The sequence below is a fragment of the Rutidosis leptorrhynchoides genome, chromosome 10 (genome assembly GCF_046630445.1).
Source record: "Rutidosis leptorrhynchoides isolate AG116_Rl617_1_P2 chromosome 10, CSIRO_AGI_Rlap_v1, whole genome shotgun sequence".
Taxonomy (NCBI): Eukaryota; Viridiplantae; Streptophyta; class Magnoliopsida; order Asterales; family Asteraceae; genus Rutidosis; species Rutidosis leptorrhynchoides.
In genome coordinates, this window is record NC_092342.1 from 27,509,585 (window position 1) to 27,537,404 (window position 27,820).

The 27,820-nt window shown below is 37.0% G+C and overlaps 1 protein-coding gene across 1 annotated transcript; it reads right to left on the minus strand.

Moving 5' to 3' along the window:
• Positions 1-19,968: 19,968 nt before the first annotated feature.
• On the minus strand, positions 19,969-26,656 carry LOC139870150 (uncharacterized). Its single transcript, XM_071857995.1, has 10 exons — positions 26,647-26,656; positions 25,617-26,039; positions 25,154-25,219; positions 25,005-25,059; positions 24,321-24,409; positions 23,629-24,201; positions 22,931-23,253; positions 22,565-22,756; positions 21,634-22,414; positions 19,969-21,272 (listed from the first exon to the last, which is right to left on the minus strand). Exons 1-10 carry the CDS (start codon positions 26,654-26,656, stop codon positions 19,969-19,971), a joined length of 3,816 nt encoding a protein of 1,271 aa, XP_071714096.1.
• Positions 26,657-27,820: the final 1,164 nt, after the last annotated feature.

The window sequence follows — 27,820 nt, forward strand, 5'->3', positions numbered from 1 at the left end:
GAAGCCTTAAAGGAGGAGAATTTCGTGAAGGAGAATGTAAAAAAGGTAGCTAAGAAGTTTGAAATTCGAGCTGATGGTACTAGGTATTTTGCGGGACGTCTTTAGGTTCCGAAATTTGGAGGTCTTCGACAACTTGTTTTGGATGAGGCTCATAAGTCTAGATACTCTATTCATCCTGGTTCAGGAAAGATGTATCAGGATCTTAAGGAGCTGTATTGGTGGCATAGTTTGAAAGGTGATGTGGCTACGTATGTGGTTAAGTGTTTGACCTGTGCTAAGGTCAAAGCTGAACATCAAAAACTGTCTGGACTTTTGGTGCAACCAAAAATTCCCGAGTGGAAGTTGGAAGGTATTACTATGGATTTTATTACTAAGTTACCAAGAGTTTCGGGTGGCTATGATGCGATTTGGGTGATTGTAGATCGACTCACTAAGTCGGCTCACTTTTTGCCGATTAGGGAAACGGATTCGATGGAGAAACTCACCCGTTTGTATTTGAAAGAGATTGTTTCTAGGCATGGTGTTCCTGTTTCCATTATTTCTGACCGAGACAGTCGATTTGTGTTGAGGTTTTGGCGATCTTTACAGGAAGCCTTGGGTACTAGGTTGGATATGAGCACCGCTTATCATCCTCAAACGGATGGTCAAAGTGAAAGGACCATTCAGACATTAGAAGATATGTTGCGAGCGTGCGTCATTGATTTTGGAAATGGGTGGGATAAATATTTACCGCTAGCTGAGTTTTCTTATAACAACAGTTACCACGCAAGTATTAAAGCCGCACCATTTGAAGCTTTGTACGGTAGGAAATGTAGGTCTCCTATTTGTTGGAATGAGGTTGGGGATGCTCAACTTACAGGTCCAGAGATTATTCACGAGACTACTGAGAAGATTGTACAAATTAAAGAAAGGTTGAGAACTGCTAGAAGTCGGCAAAAGAGTTATGCCGATAAGGGAAGGAAAGATGTTGAATTTCAAGTTGGTGATCGTGGTATGTTAAAGGTTTCGCCTTGGAAGGGCGTAATCCGTTTTGGTAAAAGAGGGAAGTTAAGTCCTCGTTTCGTGGGACCTTTTGAGATCATTGAAAGAGTTGGACCGGTGGCTTATCGTTTGAAATTGCCACAAGAACTCAGTGCTGTTCACGATGTTTTCCATATTTCGAATTTAAAGAAGTGCTTGGCTGAATTTGATCAGACTATTCCTTTGGAGGAACTTCAAGTTGATAAGCAATTGCATTTTATTGAGGAGCCTGTTGAAATCATGGACCGAGAGGTTAAGACTCTTAAACAGAGCAAAATTCCTATTGTTCGGGTCAGATGGAACGCTAGACATGGTCCCGAGTTCACTTGGGAGCGTGAAGACCAGATGAAGCAGAAGTACCCGCATTTGTTCTCAGATGCAGAGTCAACCCCTGCGCCTGCTTAAATTTCGGGACGAAATTTCCGTAACGGGAAGGTACTGTCACGACCCTACTTTTTCCGTTATCTTTTTCAGTTAATTATTTAACGACCGTTAACTGTTAGTGTGCCACGTCATTTCTATGACCTATATTATTATTTTTGTAATAATATATATATATTAATTATTATGTGTTATGTGAATATTTGTATTCATATTTTAATTTATACGTTTCTACGTCTCGCGGATTTCCATCCGGCGAATCTTTTCGGTTTTAAAACCAACGGACGCGTTTTCGGGATTTTTAAATCCTAAATATTTTAAATATGATATTTTAAGATCATATTATTATATAGTGTATTTATATTTATTTTTCGTCGCGCGTTTGTTATCTTTCCTGATTTTTAATCGCGTAAGCGTGTTTTCGCGTTTCGGGACTCGTTCGGGCTTTCGGGCCATCAGGAAATTATAATTTATCAAAAGTAGACCCATGGGGCCCACCCCATGCAAGTTTCGGCCGAAGCCAAGGGGGGGAGGGGGTTAACACTCCTTATTTTTCTTTATTTGATATTTTTATCTTATCACTTCTAAATGTATCCAAAAACCTAGTTCTATTTTGTGCTCTCCCTTTTTGCTCTCCCCTTTCCATTGCCATTCATCACCAACATCACCATCATCATCTAAAATTAAAGCTTGGATCAAGGAGTGATTAGTACCAACGCGTTCCTCTCGTTCTTCTCTACGCGATTACATAAAACGTTTCTCGATTAGGGTATAAACCCTAACCCTAGAATTTTCAATTTTTCATTTATTTACTATATTTTGATGATTATTTAGTAGTATGATGTTTGTGGATTATTGTAATGATGTTTGTATGCATAGATGTACTCAAAATTGAATGTTTTCAGTTTGTTAAATTCTGGACAGCAGCTTTTTCGTGTATTCTGGGTTTGTGACTGAGATAAAAGTTAAAATAAAGTATGTAAATGAGTTCCTCTCATCAAGACATTAATTTTAGACTCCGGATTCATGTCGTTTCGATTCCCGGAGCCCTAGTTATGATCAAATTACTATTTTGTTAAAATTGAATTGTGGATTGACATGAAACAGGTTTGGTCCGACTTTGTGACCTTCCTTGGTATCTTTAGGGTGTGTTAGTGTGTTAGGACTGATGTTGGGACGAACTTTCATGTTCGGGTCACCTAAATCCGAGCCACGTTTCACCCGTTACGACTAAAACACGATTTTGAGAAGATTGAAGGTCCAAGTGGTGTCATGGCTGATTACCACGACTTGTGGACTGTTCTTGGTGTGTTCTTGAGTGAACCATTGTGTCGGGTGGTTTAAATAGGCGGAGATGCATATAAGGCTCGCCAGAAATCGACACCCGGGGCTCAAGATACGACCCGATGAACTTTTGAATTAAAACTTATGTTTAATTCTAAAACTTATGATAAAAATAATGAAACTCATTATTAATAAATTTCTTATGGTAAAAGAAGTAATTATTATTATTTAAGACTTATGATATAAATATTTATTATATCATTTAATTATTATTTATGATTTAATTAACCTTTTAATTTAACTTATGATTAATGACACTTTTATTATTAATGGAAAATACTTATGATAAGTATTAAATTTATTTTATAAGAATATTATTATAAGACTTATAATGAAGATTAAATAATTATTTAATTATTATAAGACTTAATTATTATTTAATTATGATTTAATCATTAAATACTTATGATTTAATAATTATATTTAGAAACTTATGATATGATTAATAATTCATTATTAATTAATAATACTTATGATATGATTTAAAATTTATTATTAATTAATAATATTTATATTATGACTAATATTTAATTAATTAATTAACTACTTATGTTATATTAATTATATCATTTCAACTTATATTAACTTTAATAATTCATTTTATTTAATTAAACTTATATTATGACATAGTTATACACTTTTAACTTTAATAAACATTATAACTTATGTTATTATTATAACTTACACTTTTCAAATTAGTGTTGACTATGTTTGACCAAGGTTGACTTTTGAATTGACTTTAAGTTGACTTTGACTTTCAGTTGACTTTTGTTGACTTTCTAAATAAGGAAACTTTCCTAACTTAAAAACTTTCTAAAAATAGAACTTTCTAAATTTGGAAACTTTCCAAAAATAGAAACTTTCCAAAAATAGAAACTTTCCTAAAATAGAAACTTTCCAAAAATGGAAACCTGCTAAAAATAGAAACTTTCTAAAAATAGAAAGTATGTGTCCGTACGCTGTTCCAGTCAAACCGATGCTTGCCGAGTATTGTTCTATGTCTACTTGCAACATGTACAATAGCTATCATACTAAGATTTGACCTAAGTTAGTTATTTATATCGACCTGCTTTATTTATAGGTCGGCGTTGTGATCATTCCTGATCACTTTATTCAATTTGCTGTTCGCTTGTTTGTGTGGTTTCTTCAGTTGCTTTTAAGGTGAGTTATAGTCCCGTTTTTACATACTTTTCAAAGTATATTTTTGGGATGTGATTATATGCATTTTCATTTACGTTTAGACACAAGTAACAGTTACATTTAATTATTCATTGTGAGTTGGACAAAAATATTCCCTAGTCTAGTAACTGTAATCATTGGTTTCTATTGGTGAACGCGAATCCTACGGATAGATCTATCGGGTTTGACAACCCCATTTCGAGCTAGTCGCGCTAGCAATTTATAATCGGAATGTTTAGTACTTCGTAATTTGTTGTAGATACACTGTCCAAGTGTATATTTTTATTGTGTTTGGCAAGGGTAAATAAAGGGTTAAGTGGTTACCAGGTGGCTCATTGATAATGGAATAATGTTTAATGTTTTATAACATTTTTAAATCTTGTGGTCTAAAGTTTACTTATTTATTTAAACCTATAATTCACTCAACCTTTGTGTTGACAGTTTACTTGCATGTTTTCACAGGTACTTGAGTTATATGATGCTTCCGCTGTCTTTAGAAGAGTCTGCATGCATTTGGGCAGATTTTATTGAAACAATTTATGAAACTTAAGTTGGCATTCTATTTTTGGATAATTTAAACTTGTGGGTTTGTTGGCAAGGTTTTGTGTCAACTTTTGGTATATTACTATGGTTGGTTTATTAAAACTACATATTTTGGTTTGTTTCCTTTTTGGGAAACTTTTGAGATAAAAGAATGCAACTTTGTTTATTTAATTCATTTAAGTCCGATCAAGCTGTGGGACCAACTGACGGATCCGTTAAGTGTTTTGACGGGGTCGTCACAGCGTGGGCGTGAAGTGTGGGTTTAAGGTTCGCGTGTACGATACCACATTTCACGTGACGGGTAGGTTTAAAGTTCGCGTGTACGATACCACTCGGGGGTTAGTGATATATTTCGTTGTACACTAACGGTTGTTATGAACACCGATGGGAAATTCGAGTACCATTCCCTTTGTACGATTGGTTAACCATGGTTATGTGTTGTAGTGTAGCATATTATATTGTTCGAGTTATATATGCTATTGTTTGTGCTAGCTTGTGGTCTTGAAGGTTTAGCGTTATATGAGTATAGAAGTTCCGACTCACAAAGTATAAATTGCTTCGTGTAAGTGTTTGCAAGTAGGTAGATTATATATGTATATGTATAATTATTGCATTCACTAAGCTTTATGCTTACCCCTCTCGTTGTTTACCTTTTTACAGGTATTGTGTTATGAAGCTAGCTAGCTGTTAGACTAGGCGTGTAGGAGCGCTTAGGCTCGATGGGGTAGTTATTGGATATTTGGACGTGGATTGGGGATTTGGTAGTCCCCGGGATTATGCTCTTGGTATTGGGTTGGGTTATTGACTCTTAATCCGTAGTTAGCGGTGTAAACACTTTTATTTAACATTTTGGTTGTTGTAAAACTTGAATTGGGTGTTACAAGGTGTAACACCCCGTCAAATCCCTTTAACGGAATGTTAACTCTGATCCCAGTGCTTGGCTTGACTTCTACGTAACATCAATATTCTACAGCGGAAGCAATTAATACCTGAGAATAAAACACGCAAAACGGGTCAACAATAATGTTGAGTGAATCTACAGGTTTTAGGTAAACAATACAGTATGTTTAAGAAATAATATTTCGAAAACGTTTACTAGTGAAAGACCACCAAAGTTTAATGTTAAAGTTTTTAGACAACACCGTTTCTCGTTTCAAAAGTTTGTTGACACTACCATGTCAAATTTCAATCATTTGTAGACAACACCCTGTCAAGTTTTATCTCATTTTCTCGTAAACCACAGTTTAAATATCGTTGTATAGTATCTGAAAAACAGTTATCAGAAAAATAGTTTAATTTCCTTGACCACGAGATTCTATCGCTGCATACACCGAGCACCTGAATACTAGCATTAACCCGAGTATAGAACCACTATACCCACCTTTACCTCCTAAAATGTTATACACTTGTTCAAATGTATTTAATGTTCAAAATAAATGCACCACTGCTTTTATAGTGGGTGAGGTTGTCAACCTAACGGATCCGTCCATCTAAATTGTGCTTACACCGATGGTATTAAAAGTATTCAAGCTAGAGGCTTTTTGAACAAAACTCAGTATGCATATGTGTAGTACTCATGTCAATATAAAGTAATTTGAAAATGTAAATATAACAGCGTGTATTCTCATCCCTGAAAACATATAGAAAAAGCGGGACTGTAGACTCACCTTTGAAATAAGCTCGGATTGAAAAGTGAACAATTAACTTGTACAGTTTATAGCCGAGTAATGCAACCTAAGTATACGTATGTTGGTTGGTCAATATATGTATTTTATATAAGTGTGGTTTTATAGTGTACGTTGTCTTATTGCTCGACTCGACGCGTTTCAAAGTAAAATTCAACTATATCATGCAAGTCAAACAAAGTCAACCGAAGTCAAACCGAAAGTCAAACTTGGTCAAAGTAATCAACTAAAGTCAACATCAGTAGTTTCATGTCAAATATTGGTCAATAAGTCAAACCTAAGTCAAACAATACGTTTTAGGTCATGAATGATCATTTTCACAATCTCAGTTTATCGTCATGCACAAAGTTTATGAACACGTAGCATACTTAGCACATTATCGCATAGTACAAAATTCAAGTAAATATGAAAAACTTCTGATCATAATTACACTTAAAATCAATTCCAAAAAGTCCAGCCAGGGACTCATACGACAATTAAAAGTCAGGAATCAGAAGGGATACATTTGGGGTTTGCCAAGTCAGTTTCTGACCGCGCACTGATTTCATTTTGGCTATAACCGGAGTTAGGAACATGAAATTGATACAAGAACAGTGGCCATAGTTCAAGGACAAATCAAAGTAACACATATCAAAAATATAGCAACTTTTGTTAAGCCAATTTGTATAGTTTATTCGTGCAAGTTGAACATTTAGTTTTCAGCTCAAATCAGAATTCGCATAAAGTATGGCTCTATTGTGCCCAATGAATAAGGTTTCAGAGATTGACATAAACTAACAATAAGTCACATATCATGTTAAGTTTCATTTCCCAGGAGAATACATGCACAAACAATTCACATAATCCACGGAGTACAAAACCGTGATCAATTACAGATTCGATTCTCATTTTGTTAGTCACATTCGCATACGATTATCCGAAGATCTAGATACAATTAGCATATGATATCCACATGAAAGATGAATTACTTTTTGTCTAATTTTCAAATATGCAAAGCTTTAATAGCAGAAGTTAACACATTTTATTATACAAGGTTATTTTCATGCAAGTGCTGTGTAAAACTACATTTACACTAATTCTAGCATATCTCGGGCTATACATAAGCAAAAGACATGATATCCTAGTCTAACTTGTGTGTTTTTAAATTATATTTCCAGTGGTATAAGTCTCACATGCCAATTCATTTTCTATCAATACCAGATTTCTGATCAAGCAACAAAAACACAACGATAATTCAAATCGACATAACTTAATCATACGGAAACGAAATCAAGCGAATCCAAAGCCTAAACTCAATAGTTTTTCGCAAGGAATCTGATTATAACATAATAATTAACATTTGAAAAACTTAATTTTTCTGATCAAGCAAATACAAATTCGTTTTTAAACCCTAGCGCATCAAACAATCAAAATAACGATAACGATTAACACGTACGCGTATTGACTTGAGCAATTGACAACATAACTATGAAACTCTAATAAAATTCAGATTTTAAGAATTAGGGTTTATGCAATTATACCTTTGATCGCTAAAAGAATTATATCAACGCGTAGAGGAGATCGAGAATTGCAAGTTTGATGTTCAAGGCTTAAGCAAAAATTGAATTTTTAATGGTGGTATTGGTGGTGGAAGTCGACGGCAGCCCAAGGGGAGGGAGGAGCTAAAAAGTTGACTGGTATTTTTGTTTGTGAGGGTTTACAGTGTTTTTAGGTTACTAGTTAATTTATATCAAGCTCTAACTCTCTAATTAACACTTAAGTCCCTATATTAGTAAAAATTAAACATAAAGGGGGTGGGGAGTGGGGTTTCGGCCGTGGCCCACTTGGGATGGGTTCCCGGGCTCTCGTTTTGCAATCCTGTGTATTCGTGGTCCGTTTTAAGTGTCGTTTAGTCGTACCGAAGGCCCGGAATGCTAACCCGATCGTTAAACGCAACCAATCGCTTAATTTATTAAAAACCGAATAAATTAAATATTTTAAAAAGTTAATAATTAATAAAATTAATTATTAAAATAAACCCGAGCGTTTCGTTGCTCAAAAAGCTATTATTAAAATCGTATCGTTTTTATCGTATTTCATTATCCGAAATATTTATTTGAATTCATATCAACCCATATTAATTATTGTAATCCTCCAAAGATCAAGTACGCATTTATTACACATAAACACATAAAAGTTAAATAATCGCCGTTAAATAAACTAACAGAAGGTTAACAAAAGTAACGGAAAAATCAGGGTTGTTACATTACCCACCTGTTATTGAAAATTTCGTCCCGAAATTTTAGTGATCGTCCACTGAAGTAGTTTCCTCGGGAAACAATTACGGATACTTCAGCCTCATCTGGTCTTCACGCTCCCACGTGAACTCTGGTCCTCTTCTCGCGTTTCACCGAACTTTAACGATAGGAATTCTGCTTTGCTTCAACTGTTTGACCTCGCGGCCCAAGATTTCAACAGGTTCCTCAATGAAATGAAGTTTGTCGTCGATACATAGTTCCTCTAAAGGAATAATCAAATTATCATCGTCTAGGCACCTCTTTAGATTGGATACATGGAAAACGTCATGAATACCGCTGAGTGTTTATGGCAGTTCCAATCTGTAAGCTACTGGTCCAACTCTTTCAGTTATCTCAAATGGTCCATCATATCTAGGACTCAGTTTACCTCGTTTTCCGAAATCGTACAACACCCTTCCAAGGTGATACCTTAAACATAACCTTGTCACCAACTTGGAACTCTATGTCCTTCCGTCTAACATCGACATAACTCTTTTGACGACTTCGAGCCGTTCTCAATCGTTCCTGAATCTGTAGGACTTTCTCAGTTGTCTCCTGAATAATCTCAGGACCTGTCAACTGACTATCTCCCAACTCGCTCCAGCAAACGGGAGATCTACACTTCCTTCCGTATAATGCCTCGAAAGGTGCAGCTTTAATGCTCGCACGGTAACTGTTATTGTATGAGAACTCAGCTAGTGGTAAATACTTATCCCACCCGTTTCTGAAATCAATGACACACGCTCTCAACATGTCCTCAAAAGTCTGAATAGTTCATTCGCTCTGGCCATCCGTCTGGGGGTGATATGCTGTACTCATATCTAAACGGGTCCACATTGCTTTCTGTAACGATTGCCAAAACATGGAAGTAAATCTGTTGTCGCGGTCGGATATAATGGATATAGGCACTCCATGCCTAGAGACGACTTCCTTAATGTAGATCTGAGCCAACGTCTCCATTATATCAGTTTCTCTTATCGGTAAGAAGTGTGCAGATTTAGGGAGACGATCTACGATAACCCAAATAGTATCGTGACCTCCCGCCGTTCTCGGCAGTTTCGTAATGAAGTCCATGGAAATACCTTCCCACTTCCACTGGGGTATCTCTGGTTGAGTTAATAATCCTGATGGCTTCTGATGCTCAGCCTTGACTTTAGCGCAAGTCAAGCACTTCCTGACATAGGTAGCAATGTCAGCTTTCAAATTCGGCCACCAATAAAATGCCTTTAAATCTTGGTACATTTTATCTGATCCCGGAAGAATTAAGTATCTCGACTTGTGTGCTTTCTCCAACACTAGTTCTCTCAATCCACCAAACTTTGGTACCCAAATTCGGTTAGCAAAGTACCGTGTTCCGTCCTTCTTGATGTCAAACTTCTTATCCATCCCTTTGAGAAATTCAACATCAACATTCTCTTATTTCATGGCTTCTTGTTGTGCTTCGCGGATTTGTGATGTGAGATTCGTACGAATAACTATGTTAAGCGCTTTAACCCTAAGAGGTTTCTCTCGCTCCTTCCTGCTTAAGGCATCTGCCACAACATTCGCCTTGCCCGGATGGTATTGAAGTTCGCAGTTATAATCATTAAGTAGTTCCATCCAATATCGTTGTCTCATGTTGAGCTGTTTCTGATCGAATATGTGCTGTAAATTCTTATGGTCAGCTAAGATAGTGAACTTGGTTCCAAACAGGTAGTGTCTCCATATTTTAAGTACAAAGACAACAACTCCTAACTCAAGGTCGTGCGTAGTGTAGTTCTGCTCGTGAATCTTTAACTGACACGATCCATAAGCAATAACTTTGTTTCACTGCATAAGCACGCAACCCATTCCTTGTCGTGAGGCATCACAATAAACAACAAAGTCTTCACTTCCCTCGGGTAGAGACAATATCGGGGCAGTTGTCAACTTCTCTTTCAACAACTGAAATGCAGTCTCTTGCGGTTCTGACCACTCAAACTTCTTGCCCTTATGAGTCAATGCAGTTAATGGTCGGAAAATCTTAGAGAATCCTTCAATGAATCTCCTATAGTAACCAGCTAAACCCAATAATTTCTGAATCTGCGTTGGCATCTTTAGAGATTCCCAATTCTTAACCGACTCAATCTTTGCCGGATCGACCTGTATTCCATTGGCCCCTACAACATTGCCAAGAAATTGTACTTCTGATAACCAAAAGTCACACTTAGAGAACTTTGCATACAACTGCTCTTCTCTAAGCACGGTCAATATCGATCGTAGATGCTGCTCGTGCTCTTCCTTGTTCTTGGAGTACACCAATATATCATCAATAAACACAATGACAAATTTATCTAGGTATGGCTTACACACACGGTTCATGAGGTCCATGAACACTGCTGGTGCGTTCGTCAAGCCAAACGACATCACTGTAAACTCATAATGTCCATAACGTGTTCTAAACGCTGTCTTCGGGACATCAGGTTCTTTGACTCTCAATTGGTGATACTCGGATCTTAAATCAATCTTCGAATAACAACTGGATCCCTGCAGCTGATCAAATAAGTCATCAATTCTCGGTAGCGGATACCGATTCTTGATTGTCAACTTGTTCAATTTTCTGTTGTCGATACACAACCTCATCGACACATCCTTCTTCTTAACAAACAAGATTGGAGCTCTTACTCCGAAATTCATGGCTATGTGACCCACCTTCTAGTACCGGTCGCAAATTAGGCATTACAACTCTGATGTTCTTCACCACGGGAAGCTCTTATAGTTCTAAAGGTGCAAGTCCGTATATCGTACGCGTAACGGGTGCAGCTGCTGGCACCAAATTAATCCGAGGGCCTTTGGCCTAGCGGTATCAAGGAGTCCTTCTGACTCTGTGGTAACAGGTTAAATTCTCGTTTAGTAGATTATTCGTGTAAAATTATCGGATGTTCGACTCATTCAACCCTTTATCAACTTCACGGTGGAGTGGACGTGTAACCTCGGGGCAATCTCTAATGGTTGGGAAATACTCGGGTCTCTTAAATGTCGGCTCATCTTTACTCACATGTGCCAGAGTTGTGATACATTCTCATATCATGTACTTCTGGACCTTCGAGTAATTAGCGTAACATGACGGTCTACTGATCTCTTCTTCGTACACTATTATTATTGGTGAAAGAAATTCGAATAGTCTTCGGGTCGTAGCTGCCTTGGTTGTATCGTCAGATAGCCAGTTTGTTTCAACCACGAGGTTAAAATTTCCCAGTTCAACAGTTCTATAAAGTACATGTTGTCTAAGGGAGGCACAGAGTTATAAAGGTTGTGACCAATTTCTCTAGCGTTAAGGCTTCCATCAGCACCGGTGTTGACATCATGTATAAGCATTATGATAGGTGAGTGAGAGCAGTTTCGTGAAGAATTTCATGGAAAACGAAATTGAATAAGGTATAATGGCAACCCGAACAAAATCTGATATTTAATCGAAAAGGGTTGGTACAATCTCCCAGACGTGTGTGCCTCGCGGAAAAATAGATGAAGTGTAGTTCGTGTCGATGTGTTCAAAGTTGTTTGGTAATGTTTGTGGGTATAGCGAAAATGATTGCCACTTAAGAAAAGTACGTTGGGGCAGAATGAGAAAGGATATAGTGACAAGTAGTATTACTAGTAGTAATGAGTGATGGGGTTAGCAATAAGTAGCGATGGATGGTGATAAGCAGTGATGATAGCGGTGGCGAATAAGTTATTAGATAGCGTGCTCGCATCATGAGTATATATGCATGTATACTAATGCACCCAATATGGCATAATAGTTACCAATCGGTAGGCTCGTGTTGGGAAACAAAATCATGATCGGCGGGTGACTGAATGATAGGTAAGTTGGAAATCGAGTGGACAATATCTACTACGTATTGTGCGGGTTGTTACCAGGAATCCTCCTCTAAAGACGTATCAGAGTTGAGTTGTGATGCACAGTAGTGAGTAGTAAAGCGTGGATGTGTTAATGGTGATGAGTAGTGCTTGGTAGTGGTAAATAGTAATGATTAGTATTGAGTAGTAGCAAGTAGCAAGGGGTAATAGTAAGTAGTATTTAGTAATGACAAGCAGTGAGAAGTAGTGATCAGTCGTGACTAGCAGTCAGAGACAGCGTGGAGTAGTAGTTAGTAGCAATAAACAGTACTGAGTAGTGGTATGAGATGACGAGTATGTTAAAGTAGTGTCTTTGTAGTGACGGGTGGTGATCGGTGGTGGCAGGAAGTGTCGAGCGGTGAGGAGTGGTGTCATGCTTACAAGTTACTTATAAGTTATAATAACAATTAGTTTGCACAGTGTAAGTCTCTACTCATATTTAAGGTTGTACAGTTTGTGTTCACAACGGTGTTTATCCAAGTAACCTACTTGACTCGCTCCCAATTCCTTATTTTGCGATGTCGGAACTTCTATATGAGTCACCGTAATGTAATCCCGGTCATTACATTACGCTATCTCACATATCCATTCAACATCACTCCATAAGTTCAAGATAGCGTAGTCAACTTAATTTAGTTAAATCTGGCTTCGTGTGTACGTATGTATTTTGTGATATAGTATATTTAGTCCAAGTCCATGTTGTATGGTATAAGGCGTATATGTATGCGGTGTAATGTGTAGCCCTACATGTAGCATTGGGAAGCAAATAGTGCAGGTATGGTGTATAAAAGTCATCCAAGACACACAGCTATAGACTAGACTTCACTAATGTGCCCGACAGTTAGACACACTAATGTATCCTAGTTCCCTATAGCCAAAGCTCTGATACCAAATGTAACACCCCGTCAAATCCCTTTAATGGAATGTTAACTCTGATCCCAGTGCTTGGCTTGACTTCTACGTAACAGCAATATTCTACAGCGGAAGCAATTAATACCTGAGAATAAAACACGCAAAACGGGTCAACAATAATGTTGAGTGAATCTACAGGTTTTAGGTAAACAATACAGTATGTTTAAGAAATAACATTTCAAAAACGTTTACTAGTGAAAGGCCACCAAAGTTTAATGTTAAAGTTTTTAGACAACACCGTTTCTCATTTCAAAAGTTTGTTGACACTACCATGTCAAATTTCAATCATTTGTAGACAACACCCTGTCAAGTTTTATCTCATTTGCTCGTAAACCACAGTTTAAATATCGTTGTATAGTATCTGAAAAACAGTTATCAGAAAAATAGTTTAATTTCCTTGACCACGAGATTCTATCGCTGCATACACCGAGCACCTGAATACTAGCATTAACCCGAGTATAGAGCCACTATACCCGCCTTTACCTCCTAAAATATTATACACTTATTCAAATGTATTTAATGTTTAAAATAAATGTACCACTGCTTTTATAGTGGGTGAGTTTGTCAACCTAACCGATCCGTCCATCTAAATTGTGCTTACACCGATGGTATTAAAAGTATTCAAGCTAGAGGCTTTTTGAACAAAACTCAGTATGCATATGTGTAGTACTCATGTCAATATAAAGTAATTTGAAAATGTAAATATAACAGCGTGTATTCTCATCCCTGAAAACATATAGAAAAAGCGGGACTGTAGACTCACCTTTGAAATAAGCTCGGATTGAAAAGTGAACAATTAACTTGTACAGTTTATAGCCGAGTAATGCAACCTAAGTATACATATGTAGGTTGGTCAATATATGTATTTTATATAAGTGTGGTTTTATAGTGTACGTTGTCTTATTGCTCGACTCGACGCGTTTCAAAGTAAAAGTCAACTATATCATGCAAGTCAAACAAAGTCAACTGAAGTCAAACAGAAAGTCAAACTTGGTCAAAGTAATCAACTAAAGTCAACATCAGTAGTTTCATGTCAAATATTGGTCAATAAGTCAAACCTAAGTCAAACAATACGTTTTAGGTCATGAATGATCATTTTCACAATCTCAGTTTATCGTCATGCACAAAGTTTATGAACACGTAGCATACTTAGCATATTATCTCATAGTACAAAATTCAAGTAAATTCGACAAACTCCAGATCATAATTACACTTAAAATTGATTCGAAAAAGTCCGGCCAGGGACTCATACGACAATTAAAAGTCAGGAATCGGAAGGGATAGATTTGGGGTTTGCCAAGTCAGTTTCTGACCGCGTACTGATTTCATTTTGGCTATAACCGGAGTTAGGAACATGAAATGGATACAAGACCAGTGGCCATAGTTCAAGAACAAATCAAATTAACACATATCAAAAATCTAGCAACTTTTGTTTAGCAAATTTGTACAGTTTATTCGTGCAAGTTGAACATTCAGTTTTCAGCTCAAATCAGAATTTGCATAAAGTATGGCTCTATTGTGCCCAATGAATAAGGTTTCAGAGATTGACATAAACTAACAATAAGTCAAATATCATGTTAAGTTTCATTTCCCAGGAGAATAAATGCTCAAACAATTCACATAATCCACAGAGTACAAAACCGTGATCAATTTACAGATTCGATTCTCATTTAGTTAGTCACATTCGCATACAATTATCCGAAGATCTAGATACAATTAGCCTATGATATCCACATGAAAGATGAAGTACTTTTTGTATAATTTTCAAATATGTAAAGCTTTAATCACAGAAGTTAACACATATTATCATACAAGGTTATTTTCATGCAAGTGCTGTGTAAAACTACATTTACACTAATTCTAGCATATCTCGGGCTATACATAAGCAAACGACATGATATCCTAGTCTAACTTGAGTGTTTTTAAATTATATTTCCAGTGGTATAATTCTCACATGCCAATTCGTTTTCTATCAATACCAGATTTCTGATCAAGCAACAAAAACACAACGATAATTCAAATCGACATAACTTAATCATACGGAAACGAAATCAAGCGAATCCAAAGCCTAAACTCAATAGTTTTTCGCAAGGAATCTGATTATAACATAATAATTAACATTTGAAAAACTTAATTTTTCTGATCAAGCAAATACAAATTCGTTTTTAAACCCTAGCGCATCAAACAATCAAAATAACGATAACGATTAACACGTACGCGTATAGACTTGAGCAATTGACAACATAACTATGAAACTCTAATAAAATTCAGATTTTAAGAATTAGGGTTTATGCAATTATACTTTTGATCGCTAAAAGAATTATATCAACGTGTAGAGGAGATCGAGAATTGCAAGTTTGATGTTCAAGGCTTAAGCAAAAATTGAATTTTTGATGGTGATATTTGTGGTGGAAGTTGACGGCAGCCCAAGGGGAGGGAGGAGCCAAAAAGTCGACTGGTATTTTTGTTTGTGAGGGTTTACAGTGTTTTTAGGTTACTAGTTAATTTATATCAAGCCCTAACTCTTCTAATTAACACTTAAGTCCCTATAGTAGTAAAAATTAAACATAAAGGGGGTGGGGAGTGAGGTTTCGGCCGTGGCCCACTTGGGATGGGTTCTCGGGCTCTCGTTTTGCAATCCCGTGTATTCGTGGTCCGTTTTAAGTGCCGTTTAGTCGTACCGAAGGCCCGAAATGCTAACCCGATCGTTAAACGTAACCAATCGCTTAATTTATTAAAAACCCAATAAATTAAATATTTTAAAAAGTTAATAATTAATAAAATTAATTATTAAAATAAACCCGAGCGTTTCGTTGCTTAAAAAGCTATTATCAAAATCGTATCGTTTTTATCGTATTTCATTATCCGAAATATTTATTTGAATTAATATCAACCCATATTAATTATTGTAACCCTCCAAAGATCAAGTAAGCATTTATTACAAATAAAAACATAAAAGTTAAATAATCGCCGTTAAATAAACTAACGGAAGGTTAACGAAAGTAACGGAAAAATCAGGGTTGTTACACAAGGTGTTTAGTTGTTGATTTTAATTGTTAAGCGTGTTTTGAAATGAAATGGGACTGATCAGGTATCCTGGATGCCGTCCAGATTGGTTGGACGCCGTCCAGTATAACGTGGGTTGGGATTTTTCTGTCACAATCAACTTTAGTTCAATTGGACGCCGTCCTAAAACCTTGGACGCCGTCCTGGTCTTTGTAACTGGATGTCGTCCAGAGATCTGGACGCCGTACAGATGGTCTGTTAAAAATAAAAAGTTAAGTCGCGTTTTTGGTAAAACGAAGTTGGGTCGTTACAAGTAACAGATGTCCATCATCAAAAACCCGCTGTAAATACATTCACATCGGCAACATGTAGTCAGTTACCACGGCTGCAACTAATAGTTGCGTAGCTAAGAGGTGACCGATAGCACACATGTTAACCTTCAAAGCATTCAGCAGCTGAAAAAATGGAACATAAAATAATATACCAGCAGAAACCGACAACAAACAAATATACATGAATGTTTTAGGGGCTAGACCATCAATGTAATTATTAACACAAGATCATATCATACAAATAAACAGCAAGACAACATACGGACAAACAGCATCATAAATACCATCACAAATACCGTCCATGTAATTTTATAAGTAAAAAATATTAAAGATACCGTCAAGAGCATGTGAGGACAGCGTGCACACCTGCAGGGATTACGATGGCGTTGATGGTGGTTACAAGTGGCGACGAAACCCCAATTTTCCCTCATATTTTCAATCGATTAAAATGAATCCAGGAGAAATCATGAAGGTCCAAATCATGAAGGAAAAATCCTTCAATCGATAGTCATGTGGGCATCTAGGGTTCGGAAGAGAGGTATCATATACGTATCAACGACGAAGAACCCTAATTCGATACGGCAACTTCGCATCATAGTTGAAGATGTGATTTTACGAAGTCTTTTCTTAAATCTAATTTTGCGGGGTATGAAGAAAACAAAAGTAACGATGGAAGACTTTTGATTTGTTTGATTCGATTGATGGTGATGATCGGAACATATTAGGGTTCGGAAGGAAATGGCTTGATATTGACTAAACCCCTGATGAAGGAATTCTAGCCCGTGTTTTTTTCAAGAAATGTATTCTGAGGGTATTTGGGTAAATAAACAATGATGGTAGGTGTTTATGAGGTCATAATCTTTAGGTGTTTAATCTAATGGTCAAGATTTGAAGAATTTATTTTAATAGAAGGTTATGATTAGAAGTTGGCAATATATATATGATCTATTTTTGTGTTTGTTATTATAATATAATAAAGAGATATCAAAGAAAAAGAATTTTGGTAAGGGATAACCTTCAAAAAGAAAATTGTATTTGAACCAATCTTAAACGTGCTTGTGTTCTCGTCGTAACTAACCAACTCGTTTCTTTCTTTTGTGAACTTGTGAATTTACTAGCTAAAAGACCCGTGAATTCACGAGTTTGTTCAAGAAAAAGATATAAAAATCGAAGTAGAAAACGAAATCATAAGTTCAACTTATTGTTTTGAAGATTGTATATATGGTCATGAGAGTATTTATCATAAGATTGTACATAATGTTTCAAATATTGTAAATATGATCATGGTGTGTATTATCATAATGCTTGTACATTATGCTTCAAATATTGTATATATAGTCATGGGATTATTTTATCATAAAGTTGCACATAATGCTTCTCACATTGTACATTTGTTTAAATTTTTTAATAAATATAAAATACTTATTTTAATGACATCATCATGGATGTCTTAGAAATTTTATTTTTTAATTTTGAATTTTTTTATGCTTGAATTTTTTTTTAATGACATCATCAAGTTTGCATTTTAATATATAGTATAGATAGATAGATGGTTAAATGATAATTTAAGAAGACCCCTAATATAATATAATACTCCGGATATATAAATACACTTATACATTTTTGAGATATGGGAAAATTAATGTGATAATATACTTCCTATAGTTAATACACGCTAATTCTATCTAACCAGGCGTCACTTTGCACCGTCAGTCCTAGGTGGACTTAACTGACGAACAACTGACCCATTTAACGCAGCGTTAGTTAAAGTTGAAATGGGGCATTAGTTGTAGATCCGACGGGAAAAAAAGGTCCGTCAGTCCTTGTCTTGGCCAATCACAATTTTCCATTATTTTATATTTTATTATTAATTTATTTTTTCTCACCCTATTTCCAATCAGATTTTATCACATCACCACACTTAATATTTGACACGAAAAACTGACACATCGGTTTAAAAAGATCATTCCTTGTGACAGTCAGTTTATACTTTTATTACACTTTTTGACCAAACTGCCTGTAATATCACAGGCGGGATTAGAAATGGTCTTAGTGGAATGGTGGGTAATAAATTCCATTTGAAGTAGTTGACAACCATTTGTTTAAAAAGGAAGAGTTTTAATGTCATTAAATACGTTGACAAATGTTATCGATTTTCATTTGTTAACTATTACTGTCCATTTATTATGTCTAATTAGTATTTAGTTTATTATACTTATACTAGTAGCCAATGCCCGTGCGTTGCACGTGAACGGTGGCTTGTTTTGTATGTCTAATGTGTTTGCTAATTCAATATCCAAGGTTATGAGGATCTATTTAAAGTGGCTTTGTAAACAGAGGGCTTCAAAATGTATACGAAATCGATGGTTTTTACCTGTGCTATTTCCAGAATTGAGGGTATTGTAGCATAAATTTATAGTGCATATGAATCCAGGAAAACGAATTAAAAATATCGGTGCTAGCTATTACATTTCGGATCAGACGACATTATAAATGTAGACTGGTGGACACATTTTCCACATAGGGTTAAACAATTGAATATAGCTGCGGAGTCGACTCCGATATTTGGTTGCCAAACTGGTTGCATGTGCGCGTGGAAGCTTGGGTATAATGGCTTTTTTATTTCAGTTGAATATCGACATCCTGTAGCTGCTGCCATTTATAGCAAATTTGAAGTAAATCATGTGTTGGTATAATAACTATGAACTATTACGATCGTTTGATGTTATCACCTAGTAGAGTCCAATTTGTATGCTATATTCTTAAACTTAGTATTTATATATCTCTTTCAAAGGTAATGCCTATCTACATTGTATACCTGAGTCTGAAGGCAGGTTAGCCGCTGTTTTCTGGGAGGTAAATGAAATTGAGTTACAGAATAGGTGCGCAGAACTATGGGTGTGTAGTATGCCTGTTTAAAACCGACAGTTTATTAGCGATATAGGCTGCAAATAGCCTTATTGCGAGCGTAACTTGAAGCAAATGCCAAATAAGACAACTAAGAACATGTTTGTTAAATTAGAAACCTTATATTCTGTAAAAGTAAAAGTGAGCTGAATGAATGTAGCAGAGTATATCCTATATCTTTGAATTAAGTTTCAAATAACACAACGAAGTCCATGACTGCCAAAATAGTAAAAGTATAATTTGTAAAATTAAAAGTGAGGAGTAGTAATGTACCAGATTAATGCGCGTATGCTATTTTATAATGTTCCCATTTGCAGGGGATGCCTGAAACAAAAGTTCACCTGAACCAGTTAATTGTAGGGGTACATATTGTTAAAGTAGGAAGTAACCGTGGCTGTTATTGCGAATATCGCCCGTGTTTCAATTAATTGTATATTTTTAATTAATAGCATAAATATGTTATAACTTATAAGCAAATGAAGGACAGTATATAATTAATTGGTTAGAGAGAGTGATGATGAACCTTTAAGTAGTAGGATGTAGGTTTGTGAATGTTTCCTTGTAGATGACATTTCGTGTATGGTTCTGTAACCCGTCGTATAGTTCATTGACCATCACTATTTTCAGGCCATCTTGGTGAGTGACTCGTGACATTGCCACGTATAGCTGCCCATGGCTGAAGACCGGTTTTGGTAAGTATAGGCCCACTAATTCTAGGGATTGTCCCTGGCTCTTGTTAATCGTCATCGCATAGCATGGTTTAACTGGAAACTGGATGTGCTGCAGAACAAATGGCCATTTGGACTGTGTAGCGGTTAAGACTATTCTAGGTATTATGACCGTATTCCCTATATGCGAGCCAGTAATTATGCGGGCATGAATCACGAATTTTTGAAAGTCGGTAATTATAAGCCGGGTTCCGTTACACATGCCTGCGCTGGGGTACAAATTCCGTAACAACATTATAGGTTGACCGATCTTCAGTTTTAGCTTGTGCGGTGGGACGCCGGGGAAATTCAGTTTATTTAAAAACTCGACCGGATATGCCTGGTGTTGCTCCAGTGCATCTGTTGATCCCTTGCATATTTCATCTGAGCTTTGGTATGTCATACTTTGAGATTGTAGTTTCTTGAACATGCGTTTATTAATCTGGTCTGCATCGTCGTTTCGTGGAGTTAAAATTGCCCTTTCGTGTAAGTAGTCTTCATCTTGATGGTTTGCTATGAAATCTGGGAATATGGTGTCCACAATAGTGTCAATTGGGGAGGTATCTGATTCAACAATATATTCGTCGGGAATTTTTATCCATGTAGCCTCATCTTCCCCGTCTCGGGTAGACGCTGGGACGTTGCCATCTCCAATATCGAGCACCCACTTATTGAATAACCTTTTTCTTGTATCAATGGCACCGTCGGGAGCGTATTCGTTGACCCGCATAATTCGTGTTAGTGTATGTAGCTGACAATGATTCCACAGGTTAGAACGGTTAATGCACGCATGCACCACCTCTTGTCTTTTGCCCTTGGGGATGACCGGTAAGATCTGTCTAAAATCACCTCCCAATAGAATCGGCATCCTGCCAAAGAGCCTGGTTCTGTTTGTTTCATCTTGAGTGCCTAAAATATCCCGCAAGGTTTTATCCAATGCTTCAAATGCATATTTTTGTGTCATGGGAGCTTCGTCCCAAATTATTAACCGTGCTTGCTGAATGAGATCAGCCAGGTGTGTTTTTTGTTTTATACCGCAAGTGCTATTCTCCATGAGTTCTAATGGGATGACAAATCTACTGTGAGCAGTCCTGCCTCCTGGTAAAAGCAACGATGCGATTCCTGCGAATGTAAATTGTTAAAGTATGTGTTTTCATATAAAAGGGTAAACATGTATTCGACAATACAATGGTAACTGCATGGTTTAACGTTATCTGTATAATTATACATGGCTAATATAGTACATAAGGGGGTAACAAATGTCTAATGTGATAGTAAATAAACGGCTAAGTGTAAACACAAATAGGGAGAAAGATTAGTTATGGGTAAAACCTTATAATTATAAACCGGGGGTAAACAGTACCAAAATAGTAGGCGCTAGACATTTATGTATAATGAATGACTATTTTTTAATTATTAATTGTAGTAAATATTGAGGTACATATCCTGCACAGCTGCTTTTTTTTAAAAAAAATGGGCGTACCTGATGATGCTACCGCAAGGACGATCATCTTTTCTGATCTCAGCTTGGTCAATATGGTGTTGTACACAAACGTTTTTCCTGTACCACCAGGGCCATATAGGAAAAAAAGCCCGCCCTTCTTTTGTGTGACTGCTGCAATAACCTTCTCATAAATGGCTAGTTGTTCTGGGGTGAGAGAGTTGTGAAGCGTGGTGTGTAGGGTTCTCATTTCCTGCAGGTTGTAGTTTAATTCCTCTCGAATTAGTCGATTATCCATATGCGTTAGTAGAGATTGGTCAGGTTGGGGCAAATCCGGGTAATCCGCTAGACTTTTACCATTTTTATTCAAGATAGCTTCTATTTCGACCAAGCAATAGTTTTTAATCTGAGTCTCAGTCAGGATTAAGTCCGGGTAGTTGTACAGTTTTCGCCTCTTGCGAAGAATGTCATCAGATAAGGCCTCCCAATGTTGTTCCCAAAGTTTGAGAGGTTTACTGACGTTGCAAAAAAGCAAAATTGTGACGAACAAATCGCGAAGCTGTGAACCAGAAGCCCATAATGTTGCCTCGTCTATCGCTTCTGTCCACTCCTTATCATCATTTATGAGACCGTATGCAAAGCAAGCATCTTTGAACGTGGGAAGTAATATTCCATTGACTGAACGGATATCTTCAAATGATTGGGGACCTTTCACTATATTTAACAACATACGGAGATAATAACGCTCGCCCGATGCAAGGTTTGAGTACACAATCCGTCCAATGCATCGCCGTTGTTTTCGAGGGGTCCACTCTTTTGCGTCCTGGTTCCATACATAGTGAATAGGGATTTTAGCGTATGTAAACTGTCAGGCATTCTCGTCTCGCTTGTTCAGTTCAAACCATTGAGTGAACATTGTCTCCTTTATGCTTTCTCTATGTAGAAGCGCGGGGAGGTTAGCTGAATCATGTACGGTAATAGCTTGTTGATTTGGTAAATGATATGACAGCTTTATCACGGATGGCTGAGAAAAGTGGATGTCGAACGAAAACATTCTCCAAACGGCCTCACATGGAGACAGGTAACGACAATCCAAATAATTTTTTATTTCGTCTACTTCAACAATCTTTTCTACTGAGGAGTTTTCTATCTGAGTTAAATTTTCCTGTATAACAATTGTTGCTCAGTCAGGGCCTTTGTTTAAGTATTTAAATAAATACTTGATAGCCCGAGATCTATTGCACCATTCTACATTTATGTGTGCGTTGTATTTTAGTAGGAGGTATCTGTTGTAAGGGACAACAAAGCTATTGTCAAGTGTAGTTTTGGCTTTAGTAACCGTTTCGCCATTTTTCCTTCGGCGGTAGTTTGCGTATCCATCCTCATCTATTGTTGTCTCTGCGTAATACGGTTTAGGGAAATGTTTTGAACATTTTCTTTCAATAATACAGGGTGCATCCATGTTGTTTCCACCACATGGTCCATGTAACATGTATTCACTAACGGCTTTGTACCCTTCTGGGTCGTCAGTCTTAGATGGGATCTCAGCGGATATGAGGTCATCGATGTCTGATGGACTCTTGCATTTGCAGTCACGAGTTAACCAAATCAGCATATGTACATGAGGAAGCCCGCGTTTTTGAAACTCGATTATATGTATACCTGAAGGAAACAATAGGTTTTTATCAGGAAACCATGGTTAATTGCAAAATGAGCCCATATAGTGTTTGAGTGAAACATGTCATAGGGTCTGCAAGTAGTTTAATTATCTACAGGGTTATTGACTAAGAACTTAATACTTAAATTGGTCAACAGGGTAATACCTATAATTATTAGTAGGTTGCTGCTATGTATTTTAATATGGGTCTTTGTATTTACAGATATTTATTTAATTTTTTTATGTTTTAACAGGTATTTAAATGATAACATAGAGGTAGGGTAACAGAAACAGTTATTTTGACGCCACTTTGACAATAGTGTCCACGATAAGAAGGAAATGGCCCTATAATGGGAAGTTTAAAAGTGTCTAAAAGATACCTGCTTCCGTTGTGCCAAAAATGTGTTTCTTCATTATGTCAGTCATTATGCAATCAAGCTTTTGTTTGAAGACGCGTGCAACAATGTCGGGTCGATCTGGTGCGCGTTGACCTTCTATATAGGATAGCATGGCGTCGATTTCTGGCCATTTAGGGTTGGAGGTGAAGGTAATGAATAAGTCAGGGTTATCAAATTCTCGGCAAAGAGCCATCGCATCTTGGTAGTTCTGGACCATATACCGCGGGCTCCCTGTGTGTGAAGATGGGAGGATGATACGTTTTCCTATTGAGGTGGCTTTCGTGTCTCCTCGTGTCACAGCATCACAAACGTTATTGTATAGATCAAGGCGTAACTCGTTTTGATGATTCCTTAGCCATTTAAGCCGTTGTTCTTCGATGGCTGTGAACGCGTCGACTAAATATTGCTGAAATAATCGTCCACCTCTTAGCAAGGTGGTGCCCTCATTTTCACGTTGTTGAATCATATAACAATAGAACTCACACATGGTGACAAACCCTCTAATAGTTTTCCGTCTTCCGTTATTATTACTGTACGGGATTTCTTCGTGATACCCTGTTTCCCCATAGGGAAATAATAAAGGGTATTGTAATGCCATATACAGTTGGTGTAGTTCTGATATCCTTTTCGGGGGTGAATTTTTTTTTTGACAATGATATCACGTGAGGTTGTACATTGCCCAAAATCGCTTGTTATCAATGCTGCTACTTCCGCTACAGTGGGTGTGTTATATTGTCGGGTATGTGTTACCCTAGCAAGCAACCTGAGTTCAAAATTTGACGATATGTTATTAGTTGCCCAATCTCGTGCCATCCGAAACGCTTGTGCAACGGCACTGTGGTCATTCAACATGTTGATCAGACTCGTGGTTAAGTGTTCATCTAACGGTTGTCGTGTTTCGGGACTAACAAAGGCAGACATGCGGTTCCTTGTTTCATTTTCTGTGTCAAAAAAATACAGTTGTGCGTATCTGGGCTGGCTTCCCTCCTCTGGCAAAAGTGAACCAATTTTATGGTATGTTTGGCCGCTTATTCTAAATGTGTAAGGGCCTCAGCCACGGTTGACTGAGTGATCAATTTTTTCGCCAAATGATGTGAAGGAAAACATGCTGTTATACACCCGGATTTGCTCGCGAAATTTAGCCGTCGAAGTAGTTATGTAGTCTAATAATGATTTCAGCAATGTTGGGGCTTCCTGTAGCTTTGGTAGGAGGAGTTTTCCGTTTTGACAGCATAGTGAGAACGTTGGTGTCTTTGTGGTATTGGGTTTGTTACTACGCTCTTCATACCACATACTTGCATTGCAATACATACACTTAAAGGTTGGTGCGCCTTGGTTATGGTAAGAGACCTGTGTACCTGCAAATAGAGTAATTAGTTGGCCATGATGGTTTAATGAAAAATGCACTTTGACCTGTATGGGTGGTTACCATAAATAATTTAACCACTTTAGTTTATGTTTAAAATAATTGGTTATTGGTGGAGTTCCTGTTGGGCATAGAAGTTACCTGAAGACGTGTAGGCAATATGCGGGTTGCGCTTTTTATAACTTGTATATTCTTTGCCGAGTTTGCCTGAGTAAAATAAAGTGTACGTGTTCGATGATAAATTTAGTGAAAGCAGTAAAACAACGTTTAACAACTCGAAACAATTTAAACGGTCAGCTGGGAAAGCCTAAGCGGGTCGAATATCCAAAAACAAATCTTAGTTGTTCTAGTTCACCATGTATGAGAACGATGGATAAACAGTTAGTTAGGGAGCTACTTCAAATATGACAAATCTTGACCATCAACACTGCTAGACAAAATAAAAATCATGACACTATGGGCATCCTAGGAAACATGGTTTAAAAAAAATATAAAATCAGAATACTTTTCTTATCAATTCTTGCATGAGAACACAATATAAAAGTTATGTCCTTACACTTTCGCTTAGCAAACACCTTTAGGTGAGAGTTAATTGTAAGTTTACCAGGTTTCGGAAACGCAGGGGGCGGCATAATTTTCAAACCCACAAACGTCTGCTCCCGACCATGCATGTTTGTCTCCATCGATTCTATAATGAGTGAATGCTGTAGGATCCTGGAGAACGATAGGGTTGCACTGTCGTCTGTTTGGTTCGCTACATTGAAAATAAATGTATCAAAAGTAATGGGCCAGTGTGTCACAGCCACGATTGTCTGATGAGAGACTTTAATACCATGGACAAACAATGAGTGCATTGATGAAATGGATAAATACTTTCCAGATTTGACATGGTTAGTCAGTTCAATGTACTTAAGGCCAACAAAAGTCTGACTTTGGCCATGTAGCTGGGTCTTGATGGTTTCTAAAATCAATGAATGGTGCAGAATAGTGGAGAAGGTCAGTGGTGCTTCGCCGGCAGTGGCTTTACCTGGAAAAAGCAACAACTTATATATCTGGTAAAGTTTGTGTTAACGTAGTAACGTTAAATCATATTGTGTTAATTAAAGAATGTAAGCTAGGCAAACTCCTGGGCTTGGGTATACGTACCAGCCTGTGTCTATGTAAATACAACCACAAATTTGTACTATGAATAATATAAAGCATATATTACCCGATATATTATACAAATGTTTCTTAACATTACACGGATATACTCTTATTCCCTACAGGAAAATGCAGAGGCACGAACGCATAAAAATGTTTTTTTATGATTTAAAGTATGATCATAAGCAAATGTATCGTAAGGTTAATATGTGTAACAAAATTAGGTGCAAATCAGGGTTTTTTTTACAGGATTTAGTGAAAACCTGAATTGCTGCTACATCCTTGAGTTAACTTTAGAACACAATACGGCTGTGGTTTTCCAACAGCTCCTGTCTTTATTGATGTGTATATTGACAGCCCACACTTGGGAAATCCTGAATGTGTGAGATGAAGGATGGAATCTGGTGATTACAAAAAGGGAGGAGGATAAGCATTGGTATGTATAGGATGTGCTAAAATTTGATATAACGTGCTATGAATGTAAAACATACCTGGAGACATCTGTGCATAGGGGAGCCAAACCTAAGTGCAGGTCATTCGAGAAATTGGGTTATAATGAGAGAAAGTAGTATTTATGTATAGCAACAAATAAATGTGAGTAGACAGTTTACAAGCTTTTCCTTTCCTTGTGGCTTTTCACTTATCCCTAAACATTTAATATGATGTGGCTAAGTAATGCAGGGGGTTTACAGAAAACCAAGGGTTGGAGAAGGGGAACATGAGAGGATTATATTTATGTTATCTAATCCATAGATTCACACTAAATGTAACTGTGGGTATGCGCTTAAATTTATCATGACTCCTGATGCAATACATCCTCTAACAGTCGATAATTTAATTACTATAATGGCCATGGATAGTTAAGTAGGAAAATAGGCATGATTACACTTCATATATGTATGGACTACAACGCATACTTGACAATTCTACCTCCTTGGATGCCTAATTTAGGCAAAGGATTCCGATGTACTATTTTAATGATACTCATCCTGCCATTTATGAGTCACCCTTTCCATGTTTGTATTCCTGGCATTTATGAGGACCGGTCACCTGGGAAATATAAGGCAAAATACTATTTGGGCAGGTATTATATGCTAGGAGCTCGAGTCGGCGTTGTACAAAAGTGAAGTAAACATGGTACACCTAAATACGATTGTATACAGTGTAAACGAATCATGCATAGTAAACATTCATGCAAGTACATAAATCAACTGCCTCTAATTCAAGTCTATTTTCGTTTATGTAAGTTACCAGTTACCATAACTTAAAAAATATTGCAGCAGGCCCTTATACCAAGCCCAGATAATAGTGGCATGCAATTTAAGAATAGTGCATACGGTGAATTCAATCGGGTCAGAATGCATACAAAGGTACTCACATCCTAAATTTGGAGGGTTGTATGGTAACTGTATTCTCCACTAAATGGGAATCGGGTAATAACAGCAACACAACCATATAATGCAAACCCATAAAAACCGACATGGTTATAATACCTTTAAAGCATGACGAATAACGGAAACATAGACTTTATTATAAATGCCCAAAAACATGGGGGACAAAGTTTATTCATGTTGGCTAAACACGCCAACAGCGGTAGGAGATCGAAAAATGTGCTTACAAAGATAAAAGACTGAAATTATAACTCATTAAGTTGAGCTCTTTATT

Bases quoted from the DNA above. Each gene is read 5' to 3' on its own strand.
- LOC139870150 (XM_071857995.1), bottom strand. The intron at 24,202-24,320 runs GTACAACCTCAC...ATGGGGAAACAG, and splicing joins AACAAGCGATTTTGGGCAAT to GGTATCACGAAGAAATCCCG. The intron at 23,254-23,628 runs GTATCTTTTAGA...TGTTTCCTTCAG, and splicing joins TTTTGGCACAACGGAAGCAG to GTATACATATAATCGAGTTT.